The 15914-nt window shown below is 40.8% G+C and overlaps 1 protein-coding gene across 2 annotated transcripts in view; it reads left to right on the top strand.

Annotated features, from left to right (window-relative positions):
* ARNT2 (aryl hydrocarbon receptor nuclear translocator 2) overlaps positions 1-15914 on the top strand; it is a 121049-nt gene that overhangs the window by 62983 nt on the left and 42152 nt on the right. For both annotated transcript variants that reach the window (XM_073653234.1, XM_073653235.1), the window contains 3 exons: positions 10269-10371; positions 12013-12078; positions 12194-12279. In XM_073653234.1, the coding sequence (XP_073509335.1) occupies positions 10269-10371; positions 12013-12078; positions 12194-12279 (255 nt within the window). The remainder of the gene's footprint in view (positions 1-10268; positions 10372-12012; positions 12079-12193; positions 12280-15914) is intronic.

Below are 15914 nucleotides of genomic sequence, written 5' to 3'. Positions count from 1 at the left end.
TGGCTGCAATGAAACAAAAAGTGAAAAATTTAAAGAGGTCTGAATACTTTCCGTACCCACTATAGTATAAATATCTCCCTTCTCTGGAATTTTTCATATTAGAAAGTGTAGTCTTAGAGTCTCTGCCACAGATTTGTCTCAAAACTTGAAGGGTTTCCTGATGTCAGAAAAGTGAGTGAGATTCCTGAAGTCTCGTGCACACTTTGCTTATTTTTGTCTTGCAGATTTAAATGTGCAGCATGTCAATTCTTACAGCACATTTCACTGATACTAATGAGTGGGGAAAAATTTGCACCAAAAACGTTAGTAAAATATGCATCATAACACAGCAAAAAGGTGCAAATTTTACACCGCGTTTTTCCTGCCCCGACATGCAGAAATTTCTGCACCAGATACTTAACTTTTGCACATACCTTTAAGAGGAATTTGTCTGCGGTTTTTGCTATTTAATCTGAGAGCAGGATAATGTAGAAGAAGAGAGCCTGATTCCAGGGATGTGCCACTTGCGCAGTAGCTTGTTGTAGTTTCAGTACAAGAAGTGTTTTATCAGCAGCAGATTATCACTGCAGGACTAGGTGTCACGTGCCAGACAGTTCAGCTAATCTATGTAACCCCGTCCCCATCACTGATTGGCAGCTTACTGGCAATGTACAGTGTACACAGGAAGCTGCCAATCCGGGGTGGGGGTGGGTTATACACAACTCAGCATTTGACCACTTCTACATCTACAGCAGAAAAAACAGGGATTCTATAAAAACTGCACCAAGTAGTCCCAGTAAGTGACACATTATTGAAATCAGGCTCTCTGCCCCTATACCAGACTGCTCTCAGATTACATAGCAAAAACCTGCTGCCATATTCTCTTTTGATTGATTTTTATTGCATTTTTTTAAGAAGTGTGGCAACCGAAAAATGTTAATTTTTGGCGTTCTTCAGTGTTACAATACACCTTAAATAATTGTATATTTTAGTTGAACTTTTTTTTTGGACACAACGATACCAATTATGTTTATGTAAGAAAAATGTTTTCTAATTCTTTAATATCTTTATTTTTGATGGAAGAAAAGTCCTCAGTTGTTTGATCGCTTATACTATATACTGTAACAGTACAGTATTGCAGTGTATAGTGAAATCTCGGATCTCTTGATGCTCAGCCTGAGGCTGAGATTGACAGGACCATGTGGCCCATTGGTTACCTGCAAACACATCTCGTGAGGGAAAAGGCAATATAAGCTGGTGTGCATGCGAACTGACAATGGCGTCATTTAAATGCTGCTGTCAGTGATATACAGAGGCATCTAAGTGGTTAAACTACAGCGATCGAAGCTCTGCAGTTACAGGAAGCTGCTGGCTAAGTAACACAGCCGGCATTTGCCACATATCAAGCCAGCTCCACTCCTGAGCCAGCTTCATACTGTGCGTAACGCCCTATGATGAAAATGTACGTTATAGGTTGTTAACCAGTTAAAAAATAAAAAAAAAACATTGCACCTGTTACACGTGGCAGTGTAATGGCATAATTTTCCTTACCAGCAGTTCTAAGATCATTGCAAGATAAGTAATGCAATGTATTTCCAAAGAAATGAACCTTTTATGTAGACTATATCTATTTATAGCTGTAAAATAGTGTTCAAAGGTGGACATATATGTTTCCGTCTGTGAAAATGCTGTCTACGTATACAAAACTAATGATGCTTGCGCCAATTACCCTTGTTCAGAAATCTGCAGCCTTCTGGTGCATTTATGCCGGCCGACTATTGGGCAACACTTTGCACTGACGAGGGGCAGTACCCTGAAACACAGTGTCTGCAAATTGAGATTTTGGTTTTGGCTATTATCTTAAGTCATGTAACAAGGCTCGTTGAAGAGTAATTTTTCTCCCCAGCACACAACATCCCGTGTAAACAGGTTATCTGCTGCCGAGAATAATGACAGTCTATGAGCACAGAGCGATTGTATTACTGATCATTCTGGCATGGAAAGTGCCATCTATACAGCTTCTATGTAGCTGATCAGTAGTTGGTTAATGCCGCTGGTTGACATTTACTCATTCACATGTACTCTAACCTCTACTTATCAGTGCCATTGGCAGTACTCTTGTTGTGTTGTGTCACAGTTCCGATGTCAGCAGAGATTTCCATGATGTTTGTAACTGTAGATCACTTCTGACCATGATCTCTCATAGATCCAGGGCTGTCTGACATGTCAGCCGTTTTTAATATCAAGCGAAGTCTATAAATACTGACAAAAAAAGAGAACTAAAACAGTTTGCCACATTAAAAGACACAGAGGAGTAAATATACCTAAAGGCTCCCCATTACTCAGGCTCACTTGCCTCAATTTATATTTGGGAAGTACCTGATAATCCTCTTGTTCTGTACGTTGGCTTAGTCATCTGTACTTTATAATTATTCTGTCCCTGCTGGAATGGAAATCAGCACTGACATCCTGGTGAGTCGGTGATAGATTTATGTTTATATACACCGCAGCCAATCAGGAGGGAGAGAGCAACAACCTGAACCAATGATGAGGCAGGAGGTGTGTCTCAGACCACCGCATACTTCCTGTAAGCACTCCAGATGAACTGTTGTCACAGATCACAACTCTGCTGCCATAATGGAACTGAGATAAAAACAGAATTTGCGAACATTAAATAATGGGTAATCTTCATCTATATAACCTATTACAGCTCATCTTAGTTTTGTCTCCCACATGTTATAGAGCGCTCCATTCTTTAAGTGATAGCTGGACCATCCTACATTCTTATATGGGTATTTTAGTATTTTTTACCTAATATATGTACAGTATAGTACTATTCCCTTTTTTTTCCTAATCTTATATGCACAAGTTCTCTGTGTAATAGTATTCTATAGGAAATGAAGTTCAGTGCCATTACTTTATGCGTTTGAGAGATAAGTTAGGAAGGAAAGACCCAAGCTTGCTGTATGAGAAGTCTTAGGCTATGTTCACCGAGTTTTTTGACTCATTAAAAAAACACTAGTTTACAAGCAAAAAACAATTCAGGAAACGCTCCTTTTTTGTAGAAGTATTTCTATTTCTAAAGTGGTTTTGGAAGAATTTTTTTTTCTTTGAAACATTTTTTGCAGTCTTTTCCATTAACAATGAGAGGTTTCCTTCAGGATCCACTTGAAAGAAGTGAAATGTACCTTTTTTCCCATCAATCGTTATTCAACACCTCTTCAGGAAGACCAAACAACTTCTCATATTAACAAGAAAGTTGATTTCCAATTGAAATGAGCAGCAAGAGTTTTTCAAGTCTTTTTGAGTTATTTTATAGACGTTTTTGCAGTGGACCCGCTTCAAAAACCTTGTGAAGATACCCTAATAAGGGTTTAGGCATATTAGATGCCTTAAAGAGAATCTGTCAGCAGGTTTTTGCTATGTAATCTGAAGACAGCAGGAGATAAAGGCTGAAACACAGAATTCAGGGATGTGTCACTTGTCAAAGTGCGTGCTGTTGTTTACTAACTGTGAAGGATTTATCACTTAGAGATTAACATTGCAGGACCGCCCCCTCCTGTGATGAGCACCTCACTGTCTATGGACTTTGTACATAGAGAGCCTGGTGTGGGCGGGGTTCGCTGTGGTGTGGGCGGGGTTCGCTGTGGTGTGGGCAGGGTTCGCTGTGGTGTGGGCGGGGTTAGCTTTCTCAGCTCTGCCTCATTCTAAATCTAAAGGCTGATTGTGTCAGAACGGCTGCACCCAGTAATCTAATTGATACATCGTTGGATTCAGCTTCTTTTTGCCTACATCAGGCTGCTCTCAGATGAGGTAGCAAAAACCTGGTGACAGATTCCCTTTAATAGGCTTCCTTATTTAGGCTGTGCTCCTCTGTGCGATATATATTTTCAGAAGCAAACTAGCATAAGGAGACGTTGTCCGGGAAATAGAAGTCTTTAGTGACTGTCCTATGACCTTTTATAATGTGTCGCTGGTGGCCATGGTGTGGTAGACACATGCTGTTCTTCCCAATGAACCGGAAAAGCCTGGCACTTGTTCACAGAAGCCTCATGTCAAAAAGTATTGGTTTTAGAATCATTTTCTAATTAATTAACACAACATGGAACTGAAATTTCATATGTTCTTCAGCTACTAAGACCCAAATAAAATCAGATGTGTCCGTGTATCAGCTGCCAAAAAGATGAGCGATAGGAATGCAGGGAAATATGTAAAGCGACATTGTGCAGAAAAGCATATTTAGCCAAGATTGCTCAGCGCTTGCCAGAGCGAATATTAAAACGGCATATGGAAATCCTCAGTCTTGGGCTACAACTGGGTTAAGCATTTGGATAAGACTGACAGCATTTCCATTAATGTATTTTAGTATTAGGAACACCAAAGGTTTAAGTGCACTGAGGGTGAGCAGGGGTTTATAATGACCACAGACATCCACTACCTAATAATATGGTGGAGATGGATATACCTTTTAATTCTGTCCATGTGCCATGTGGCAGTTACATTTCACCAGGAAAAGGCATTTTCGTATGAAGGGAATCTGAAACTCTGATTCCAGCTATGTGTCACTTATTAGTCTGAGTTTTGCTGTTTCAATAAAATCCAGTGTTTTATCATAAGAAGATTATCGCTACAGGACTAGGTGTCTCATGCTTCCTTGCCAAGTGCTCTGTTTAACCCCACCTTCAACACTGATTTGCAGCTTTCTGCCTATGCACAGTGTATACACAGCTGCCAATCAGAGGTGTGGGCTGGGTTATATAGAGCTCCTCAATTAGAGAACTGCTAGATCTGCAGCAGATAAAACACTGATTGTATCAAAATGACAGCAAGTAGCCCAGCAAGTGACACATCGCTGGAATCAGGACCCCTGCCCCTACATCCTGCTGCTCTCATATTACATAGCGAGAACCTAGTGACAGATTCCCTACTGATTTTTCCCATGGGTTACCGAGAACTGTTATATTTTTGTGAATAAGCTATACAATGTTATACTTTGTTGTTTTGTGTCCTTTTTATTCTTTATTAATCTGTATAGATCTTTTTTCTGTGCTTTCTTAAAGAACAGATGTTTTTCTTGTTCTGTTTTTCTTTTTCTTGTTCTGTTCGGACAGGATGACTTCTTACATTTTTTGGCCACCGATTCATTTAGAAAATATGTAGAAAACAACTACATAATGTATGTTCTAAGAGTTACAAAACCACAGACTTGTATCCAGAAAAGTAAGCCGGTCACATGCTTGACGATAGCTATTTTTGTTTTAAAGTCAGCTTTTTTTGAAGATTATCTTTTGATGGCGTAATTCCTATTTTTAGAAGCTTGCCAAGTATGCACTCTCCATGACCAAATATACGTGGCCACCACAAGAGGGCGCACTCCCTGCATGTCGGGTGGAGCAGTTTGCCACTCTGCTGTTAGACTGCTGTGGGACTACTATGTGCAAGCATATGAGGACAATAACATGGGCACTTTGTAGTTGTGAATAATGGTTATGATGTTGTCACCGATCATTTGAAACTTTATTTCTTCACTTTGGAGCTTTATTTCTAATACCTCAACTGTGCTCATGGCTACAAACAGAATTGCACTGCTCCAAATAAGAGCACAGTATCAGCTTATCTGTAGGTCAAAATGCAACAACTGTGCTACCAGACCTCATTGCAGACATCAAACTGACCATACAGATGCAATAGCTGTTAACCGTATTCTTGCCTGGCCATGAGCTATTTTCAGACTCTTTAAAGGGAACCTGTCAGCTGCTTCGTGCTACGGAAACCAAAGACAGCACGAATCAGAGACCAGATTGTGTATTCTAATCATCTGTGTTTTACTCTGAAATGCTATGGAGAACATCGCTTAAAGTACGGTTAGGGTCAGGGTGACTAGTCCAAGAGGCAGGTCCTTGTCAGCTAGACTGACTCACATAGGCAGGGAGAAGGCTGTGGAGACCTGCCTCTTTGACTAGTCCCTTTGTCCCAGGTCGAGCTTTCAACTTTGTTCCTCTCTGAAAAAAACACAGCAGTTTAGAGTAAAGCATAGATATTTGTCATAAAGATGCTGATCTCTGATTCATGTTGCCTGTGGTTCGGGCAGCAGGAATCAGCTGACTGGGTTCCTTTTAAATACACCGCGCTCTTTGCTCAGCCTGTGTATTTTCATTTGGGAGACCATACAGTGTTCTCCATCTTTGTATAGCACCAAAACCTTATGGATCTGATAAACTGTAGATTGTATATACTATAAGTATTGTCGCAGGGCTGCTGCAAAATGATGGATTTCAGACTACAGTTGTAATAAGTGTGAGAGATGTGATGTGTTTTGCTGAAACTGAAAAAGGAGAATACTCCACTTCATTCAGGACAATCTATGGCGTGGGCTTTACATTGAGCCTTGTTAGGCACCAACTTTAAAGGGACTGTGTCAGCACAGAAAGACTGTTCAAACCAAGTATAGGTGCATCATGGTGTGGCCAAACATTTAGATCATGTTTCCACCTACTTGTATTCCATCTTTCTCTGCCCTCCTCTTGCTCTATGAAGCCTGAGCTGTCAATCACAGCAGAGGGGAGGGGTTGAGGTAGAGGGAAAAAGAGTACTTTGTTTCCCTAAAAATAAGACCTACCAAGAATAAAAGTACAAGCATGATTTTACAGGATTTTTTGAAATGTAAGCCCTACTCCAAAAATAAGCCTTATTTACAGTCAGAAGCGGCGTTTGGGGGTGGGGAGAAAACTGGTCAATTGTCCAGGGCCCCCACTCTCTTAGGGGCTCCCAGTATTTCTGTTCCAAAATTATAACTGCTTAAGGACCTTTGGTGACATCACGGTCATGGGACCATGATGTCACCAAAAGTCCTTTTAACTACAGGAGTCTAGAAGAACTAAAGAGGAGACAGGCTGGCATACAGGGCTGGCAATAGGGGAAAGGGGGACAAACTTGACAATTTCTCAGGGCCCCCGCTCTCTTAGAGGCCCCAGGTTAAGACTGCTTTAAGGATCTTTAGTGACTTCACTGACATGTCAAGGTCCTTTAACTGCAGGAGTCTAGAGGAACTAAAGAGGAGACAGGCTGATATGTACTGTAAGTGCAGTGTGTGTCTATTTACCTGTGTATGTGCAGTGTGTGTATGTTTGTGTATACATGTGTATTGTGTGTGTATGTATATACATGTGTATGTTTGTGATGACATGATTATATTTTAATAACTGATGATTTTTTGTTCCGAAGAATAAATGTGGATTGTTGTACATGGTGAAAAAATAAGACATTCCCTGAAAATAAGCAGTAACCCATCTTTTGGAGCAAAAATGAATATAAGATGGAAAAACACCATAGGCGGGAAGGTGCACTTAAATGTTTGGTCCCGCCCTGATGCACTGAGCACCTGTGCTTGGTTTGAACAATCATTCTGTGCTGAGTCCCTTTAAGGGCACTTTAATAAATCTGAGATCTGTGGCAGTTTGCTCACAGCCTGTGCAGCAAGGTAATTGTGACGTCTAGTTAGTGCCTAGAAGGTCTAGGATTTATTTGTAGAGTTTGAGGTTAGTTATAAAGAGAAGTTGTCAGGATCGTTTTAATAATGAAACCAGCTATATGACTGTATAGATAATATCCGGAGTAATGTGATGTGCCAGTGCTCAGAAATGAACATATGAAGCACAATGCAAATTAGCCTAGAAGCACATTGTGGGCATGTAGATGCGTTCCTAGTACATTGGCTCTCCCTACATTAGTATATGCCTTGTGTCTTCCTTTGCTTGACTGACCGCTCTGCCACCACTATGTCAGGTGCTTTGCTGTCAAACAAGGAGCTGTTAATTAAGGAGAAAATGGTGGCACCAGTCAGAAAGTAATTAATAAGGATGATGCACCAGGATGCAGAAACACACTCCTAATGCACTTTTAAACTAGAGAGAGACTATGCCGAGATATACTGTACATATAAGTATGCAGTTCCGGACTGGCCTAGCAGAGCTCCGGAGTATCCTCCGGTGGGCCGTCTCACTTGCTTCTGTATATTTGGAGCAGAGACACTTTGGCTGAAGTATGGAGCATCATTCAAGGTAACACTGGCATCTACATTGATAAAACTCCCTGTGCCACCTTAACAACACCTTCCGTCCTTTCCCCTCACACACAAACTTCTGTCTTCTTTGTTGTAATGGCGGCAGAGAGAGGGAGGGGGTCTGCAGGTTGCAGCTACACTGAGTGGAGACTTTTTATCAGTACTCAGCAACTCAGCTGGGTGCATATTTAATGATGATAATAATACTAATGTTTTTATTTATATAGCGCCAAATATATTCCGCAGCGCTTTACAATTCAGACAATTTACAGGCATTATCGGCACTGTCCCCATTGGGGCTCACAATCTACATTCCCTATCAGTATGTCTTTGGAGTGTGGGAGGAAACCAGAGAACCCGGAGGAAACCCACGCAAACACATTTCTTATTTTATTGTGATGAACTCCTTTCACTAGAGTTCAAGATATCTTATGACGGATGTAGGGAACAGACATAGCCCGAGATTTTGGACTGATCTAGCAACCAACTTTGGGTCTTACCCGTGTAAATCCAGTTACAGATCATATCCGCAGCTAGGAAATTGCTTGAGAGCAAAGCACTCTTACAGCTGGTGCATTTATCCTAAAAACAGCAGGTTTTGTTCCCCTCTCAATTCTAATATGTTGTTGGTCACAGTTATCTTAACTGTACACTGTATATATTGTACCAATGTATTAGAAGACTGCAGTATTTCTACTATTGAATTGACGTCTGTCCCTTTACGATACAGAACCAAGGGAAAAGGATGTCATGATGGTTGTAATACTAGATAGGAGACTGGATCACACCAGCCTGCACAGGTTACGTGTGGCAGAGAGAGGACCAATACTAAATAAAGGCAGCAAACACAAAGACGTGAAAAGATTTATTAGTATACCAATGACCTAACGTTACTAATACTGAAAAGTAAGCTTGAATGGAAGAGATGAGCGAGTTCATTGTTTGCGTGACAGGTACTTCTCCCGGAACATTTCACTATTAATTTTATGTGTCTTGTGATTAAAGGAGTATTCCCTAAATTCTATGTTATCCCTTATCTTTAGGGTCCCACTGCTGGGAATCACAGTACTTCCAATTATGGAGTTCTGGATCCTTAAATAGGGGCTCTACAAAGACTCATCTTGAATGGAGTGTTGTCACGGGTGTGTCAGGTGTGACAGACAGTCTCTCTGTAGAAGGTCACTGTGCTTGGCATTGCAGACGCCTTCTTGATCCTCTCATCTCTGTAGTATAGTTATATCCTTCTCCCTTTAGGACCGAGCAGCGACCTCCACCTTCTGCTGCTGATTGATACAACCTTGCTTGGTAGTTAAAAACTCTCAGTTTCTCCAGAGAGTTGCCAGTGATAGTTCTATGTACCTCTGTGCAGGCTTGGAGCACTAGCAGTCGGGTAGTTTCTTCTTTGGTGCCCTTGGAGGGCAGTTGGCATTATCTCTCTGGTGTCTGCTCAAGCTAAGTGTATCCCCTTTGTTTGTTTACCTTGTTGTCTTTAGTTTGTAGTGGGACCTGACTAGTGCTCACCCCGTCCCCGCCCTATCTAGGGCCCAGCTTTAGGGACATTCAGGGATTAGATTCCTGCTCGGTGATAGGTGTGGAACCTATATAGGGACGATAGGGTAGGCAGGGTGATATTAGATCTGCCTAGGGGTCTCCACTCCCCCTTTCCCTAGTTGTTGGTCTCTCTTCCCTCCTTCCCGTTTTGTACACTTGTGCCTTCCCTCACCTTGCGTAACATGCGGAGGTGCATTTAGAGACTCCACTGCATTCACTAAGAGATGCCAGAAAAAGCCAAGTACAGCATTAGCTACTTCCAGGTGCCCCATTCAAAATCAAAGGAGCGGAGGTGAAGCAGGACCACCAGCAATCAGTAAGTAGCCCCCTCTCCTATGGGTAGTGGATAACTTTCAGTTCTTGTAATATCCATTTGATTTCGTCACTTTTATCAAAAAATTGTGACTTTTGAGAGATGGATTGAAGAAACTGATATAACTAAAAAAAAATATGTGAACTACCGAGGGAGTTATATTTTCTGGTCATTTACTGTCTTCATTTTTGGGGATTAGCTTTTTAAGTTTTTCATTTTGGTGAAGAGGCCATCTTCTAGTAACAACTTACTAACAGAAACTTGAGTATCCGTATAAAGTCAACATGGGGAAATCCTTAATTTAATAAGGAAGTGAGAAGGAAAAAAAGTAATTCAATTTTTGTTTTGTTTTTCTGTATTTAGGACGGATTTTGGATTTGAAAACGGGCACAGTGAAGAAAGAGGGCCAGCAGTCATCTATGAGGATGTGTATGGGATCACGGCGTTCGTTCATTTGCCGAATGAGGTAATATGTCTTTATGAATGCTGATTTTTCATAGATTGAAGTGCTTTTTTTTTTTAAGGAGTGCAAATTACATGATATCCAGTTCCTTTAATTAAAGTTAGAGCTTTTCTTCTAATTTGCTTATATGTTTTTGACAATAGATTTTTTTGGCATGATTTTGAGAACAGCCATCCTGCCTGTTCTAGTTCTAGCAGTATTTAGAGATATGCTTTACTGCAGTATGGCGGACTATAGGAACTTGTAGACCGATTATTATGTGTCGAGAGGAGGAGGGAAGCTGTGACCGTCACTATTGTGAATGATATGACTTTATTGTATATATCAGTGTTCTCTGTCCTTGTAATCATAAGATGACTGCCGAGATGCCTACAGTCTATGGGTTTTTGGCCAAAGTCACAATGCAGGATTTTTTTTAATATTGATATTGACACAGAAAGAAATAAAGAATATATTGCACAGTAGATTTTTGTGTGATGACACGTTCCCCTCAAAAGAAAGCAAACATAAGAAAAACTACACTTTGTGTAATTACGTTTTTATAATAAACATAATAATCATTTTTAAACCTTTATTTTTGTTTCATTATCTACTGCGATGCATGGACCTGCCGCAGGTCCCCTGACTCGACAGCCCCGTGTGTACTTATGAGGTTGAGTTCAGGTCTGGAAACCTGTGGCTGCTCCATGCATCTGACTGATGCGGATGTGTGAATTTGGCCATAGGCTAATACGTCCTGATCTGCAGAGTTCACTTCACAGCAGTCATCTCATGATCATCACATGCAGGATTACAGTGAGAGGTAATATCACTATTCTGAAGCTGGAGGCAGAAAAACAATTATGATGGGGATAGCTCCCCTCCTGCTTCCTGCGTAGTGACCTCTGCACAAGTCACAGAGCGTGCCCACAGCACACTCCTCTATAAGCCAGTATGTTGTTCTGTGACCATGGTCTCCTATATTCATGACGATGCAGTAAAGCAAATCTCTGACCTGCACCTTCTAGTTTAGCAGCAGCCCGAGAGCTATAGCTGCCTCCACTAATGATGTACAGAAAATAGAAGAAAAATACACTTTAAATATAGGTTCAATCCAAATTTCTAAATAGTAAAAAAAATAGATTATAAAGAAAAGCAAACTATTTGATTCAATGAGTGAATGCTTAGAGCATCAAGGTAATGAACGAAGATAACTGGAGGGCACAGTGTGTCTATATGAACGGCTGTCCATGTATGTAATTATACATTATAGCTAGTTCATTATCTTACAGGTATTTGTTCGCTCAGCCGATTAGGATTGTAATTAGACCTATATCACTATTCTTTCCTTTATTGGATCTTAAGCAATCCAATCCTACAGATATTAAGAAGCCCCTTGTTATAGAGTTCAAGGACCCTACATAACTGTGCTGGCAGACGTACTGGACGCTTTAAAAGATTTTCTTGCATTTTTTTCTTACTCCAAACTGTGAATCTTGTCTCAGCCGCTGCTGAAGGAACAGAATATTTGCAGCTTGTGTCACCTGAGAGTGAGCCATTAATTTTGGGCTTAGGGAAAAAAAAAATGTCTCTAGCAATATCACAGGCTTTATCTTATTGAGAAATGATCTGTTTCTGTATAGTAACAGAGTGATTGTACTGTAGGTGCGGTAACGCCCCACTGGATCACCTACCTCTGAGCAGAATCAGCACCATGCGAAAGAGATACAGGTAAGGCACAATGACTGTATTATTACTGGCCAGGCCTCTTGGTTTCCACTATGTCTTGTATGCTATCTGAGCAGTTCCCGTACCGTACAACACAGCAGTCTACTGTTTTTTTCAGGAATGGGCTTGGGCCAGTGAAGGAAGGAGAGGCCCAGTATTCTGTAGTTCACTGTACTGGATACATTAAGGCCTGGCCTCCAGCAGGTAAGAAATACGTGATCTGAAAAGAAGGCGTCTTAGCAGTGAAGATGGCATTAGAAGACTTGTTGAATTGGCAGAAATCAAGTGTCTGATATTTTCTTGATTTAACATTTGGCGCATGGTACAGAATATCGAATTTTGCCATGCAGAGGACCAGATTACACCCGGCTGTGTGCCCATATTGCAGGCAGGGTAATTGTTGGATTCCTGCTTTATAAGAATGGATAAGAGAACTGTGTTCTGTGTAAGACACATAAGAAATGTAACAACTACACCGTCCTCTAAGTGATACTACTAATCTAGTTGAAGCAAATGTAGCTTCGCAGGTTTCTGTCAGCAGCTGGACTTTTTGTTGGCACTTGCTTACCAATTTAGGCCTGCCAGTTAGTTAAGCCAGACATAAATGCTTGTGTAAGTAGAGCGGTCTTGTAGCATCAAGTTCATAAGTTCACATCCAACCAAGGTAATATCTAGAAGAACTTTGTGTTTTTTTTGCCCTTTTTGCACAAGTTTCCTCCCACACTGAAAACATACTAATAGGTCAGTTGGCTTTCTATGAAATGGGCCTCAGTGTATGAGGATGTCTGCGGGTAACAGAGGCCAAGGCGATGCGGACTATGTCCACCACTGCAGATTGTTGCAGCTACATCATCAATTGGAAACATACAAAACATGAATACACAATGACTGCCACTTCTGTGTCTAGCTTTTTTTTTAGATCTTTTAGTCTCCTTGGATAACAGATGTTAGGTGACAACCACGAATGGTTACAGTGCTTTACACTACTTGTCACCCATCTTTTTACAGACGCTAAATGAAATATACGTTTCGGATTGCTTTATCATGTTACCTCATTTCCCCTATTCTTCTTCTCATACTTCTCTACCTACATCTAGAGCTGTATGAACAGAGGTCTAGGTCTGTCTCAAATTGGTAGTGCATGAAAACATTGCGTTGTCTCATCGAAAACCCCACCCTACACTGGCTGTTTGTGGAGGGAGGCCGCAGTGACGGGGCTGAAGGGTAAATGTAGTATTATTAAAATGACTGGCCATCCATGTCTGCCAAACCTGGAGCTATTCAGACGGAACGGTTCTCTTACCTGTGCCCCACTAGTCTTTGTTTACATGTTCACAGTGGCGAAATCCTGTCTACAACATTTGACCGCTGCAGCCAATTACGGTCTACCTCTGCATTACAGCTGAGCCCAGTGATTGGCTGCAGCGTTAACATGAATAGGTAAGATGTCACCCTGTAAATAAAGAGCCCAAAGAGAGAGGCAGAGACCTCATCAGGTAAGTAATGCTTATGTTGTTATTTTAAAGCATTACCTCTTTATTATAAAAAGTGATTGTCATGAGTAAGTAATATGAATGCCTTTTATAAAGTGATCGGGTGTCGTGTTATCACTTTCTCTAGTGTCAGGAGTTCAGATACATGAGATCGGAGCTGCACTGTATGAACCAGAGCAGGGAAAACATTACTCCTGGGTTGTTAGTATTAACCAGAGCAGAGAAAACAATGTAAGCCGATGATATTACTGGATGCTGTGCTACATATAAGATGTGCTGAGATTTAGAACGCTTTTCTTTTTATAGGACGGCTAAATGTTTAACATCAGTTTGGTGTATTTGGTTTATTCCAAGTAGAAATGTGAATTTTTATTGCTGAAAAATGATCCATCAGCTGAGATTCTCATAGGAAATGAAAGATGCTGAATGTGTTTGCCAAACTCTGTCGTATGGGCATCTCGGCTTTCCAGTCTAACCAGGGTCAAGTATTAGGAGCCGAGTCCGTAAATGAAGAAGGATCTGACTTGTGGATGACCATTCATTTTAAACCTTACAGGACCATAGGGATTTGCAGCACATTATATGGAATGTGTTTTATTCCTGGATTGTTTCACCCATTACTCCGCTCTGATATAGGAATTATGGCTGAATGCAACACGCTGCTGCTTGTTCCAAGACAATGTTTGTTGGTTTCTCGTGGAACCACACGTTCCTTTATTTTCAGACAAGGAAATCTGACTAGTGCCCATCAACCATTTCATTTGAGATCAGTTTCACCAACATCATACTTAGGTTATGTGCACACGGAGTCTTTTTGCTGAGTTTTCAGAGCAGAAACGAAGCATAAACTGAGTTTTTTGAGATTTGGAGAGTTTCCGCCCCAGAAACTCCTTTAAAAACTCATTGTGCACATAGCCCAAGGGTATCTGCACACTTGAGTGATTGAAACAGAAATTTCAGCATCAAAAACACATCTCTTGTCAGGTCAAATATTGCATAAAATACACGCATTTTTGTAAGTGTTGTTGATCTGAAATTCTCCCCATTCATTTGAAAAACGTTGAAAGAAGTGGCATTCTGCCAATATAAAAGTGTTTCAAATCTATAATAATAATAATCTTTATTTTTATATAGCGACAACATATTCTGCAGCGCTTTACATACATTATCATCGCTGTCCCCAATGGGGCTCACAATCTAAATTCCCTATCAGTATGTCTTCAGATCGTGAGAGGAAACCGGAGAACCCAGAGGAAACCCACACAAAGGGAGAACATACAAACTCCTTGCAGATGTTGTCCTTGGTGGGACTTGAACCCACAACCCCAGTGCTGTAAGGCTGCAGTGCTAACCACTGACCCACTGTGCTGCCATGTGCAAAATGAAAAAATATGCAGCATGTGCATGAGATTTCATCAATCTCATTCACTTCGATAGGACCGTAAAATGTTTTGTTTTTAGTGGCAAAAACACACGAAAAAAATGAAGCAAAAACACATTGTGTGAACAAGCCCTAAGGCCTTATTCGCACATCAGCGATTTTTTTCAGACGTTAAAAAAACAGGCCATTTTTCATCAGTGTGTTGGATGTGTTTTTGGTCCCATGTTCACTTTTACAAACTGTGTCATCTGTGTTTCTCATGCAAACACGAATGACACACAGTTACGTGCTTAGTGGGAGGAGGTGTAGCCAAGCACCGTACAATAAATTTATCATAATTTATGCAACAAAAATGGCATAAATTACAACTGAAATATACTTCAGTCTATACCTGGGGAACAATTCCGATGCATGGCAGCTGAAAGATGCTGTAGATTCATTAAAAGGTACTTATTAATGAATTTGGCGTGTCTTACTTCAGCACACCCTAGTCTGGTCTACAAAACGTCACTTTTGCTGATTCTTCTCAATGTATGAATACCCCCAAAAGGTACTTCCATTTCTGCTAGAGTTTCCACGTCAGAAAATCTGCTGTGATTCTGCAGAGGCAAAATTTGCACCCAATGGGATAGATTTTGATGCAGACTTTGCTGCAGAAATGCTACAGGTTGTGCCATCTGCATCAGCATTACTGCCCAGTGATTGACTGCAGCGCCCACATACACTGTAGTCATTACATCACTGCTGCAGCCAGTGAACAAAAAGCGGGAGTAACGGCAGAGAGGCAGCATTGGACCCTGGCGGAGGTTGAGTAAATATGAGTTTATTATTTTTCTCTAGTCTAAGACTATGTGAATAATAATAAAAATAAAATAGAAGCCCTGTTTTAACAAAGCGGACGATTACGTGTATAGAATGGTCCAGTAGTGTGGGTAAATAATGCGCTTTAATGCATATATTGCATA

This window comes from Phyllobates terribilis, unplaced genomic scaffold, assembly GCF_046119375.1.
Source record: "Phyllobates terribilis strain yellow unplaced genomic scaffold, ASM4611937v1 Scaffold_11__3_contigs__length_659146591, whole genome shotgun sequence".
NCBI classification, from domain to species: domain Eukaryota; kingdom Metazoa; phylum Chordata; class Amphibia; order Anura; family Dendrobatidae; genus Phyllobates; species Phyllobates terribilis.
The sequence above is the reverse complement of the archived record's forward strand: the minus strand, read 5'-3'. Positions and strand labels throughout refer to the sequence as shown.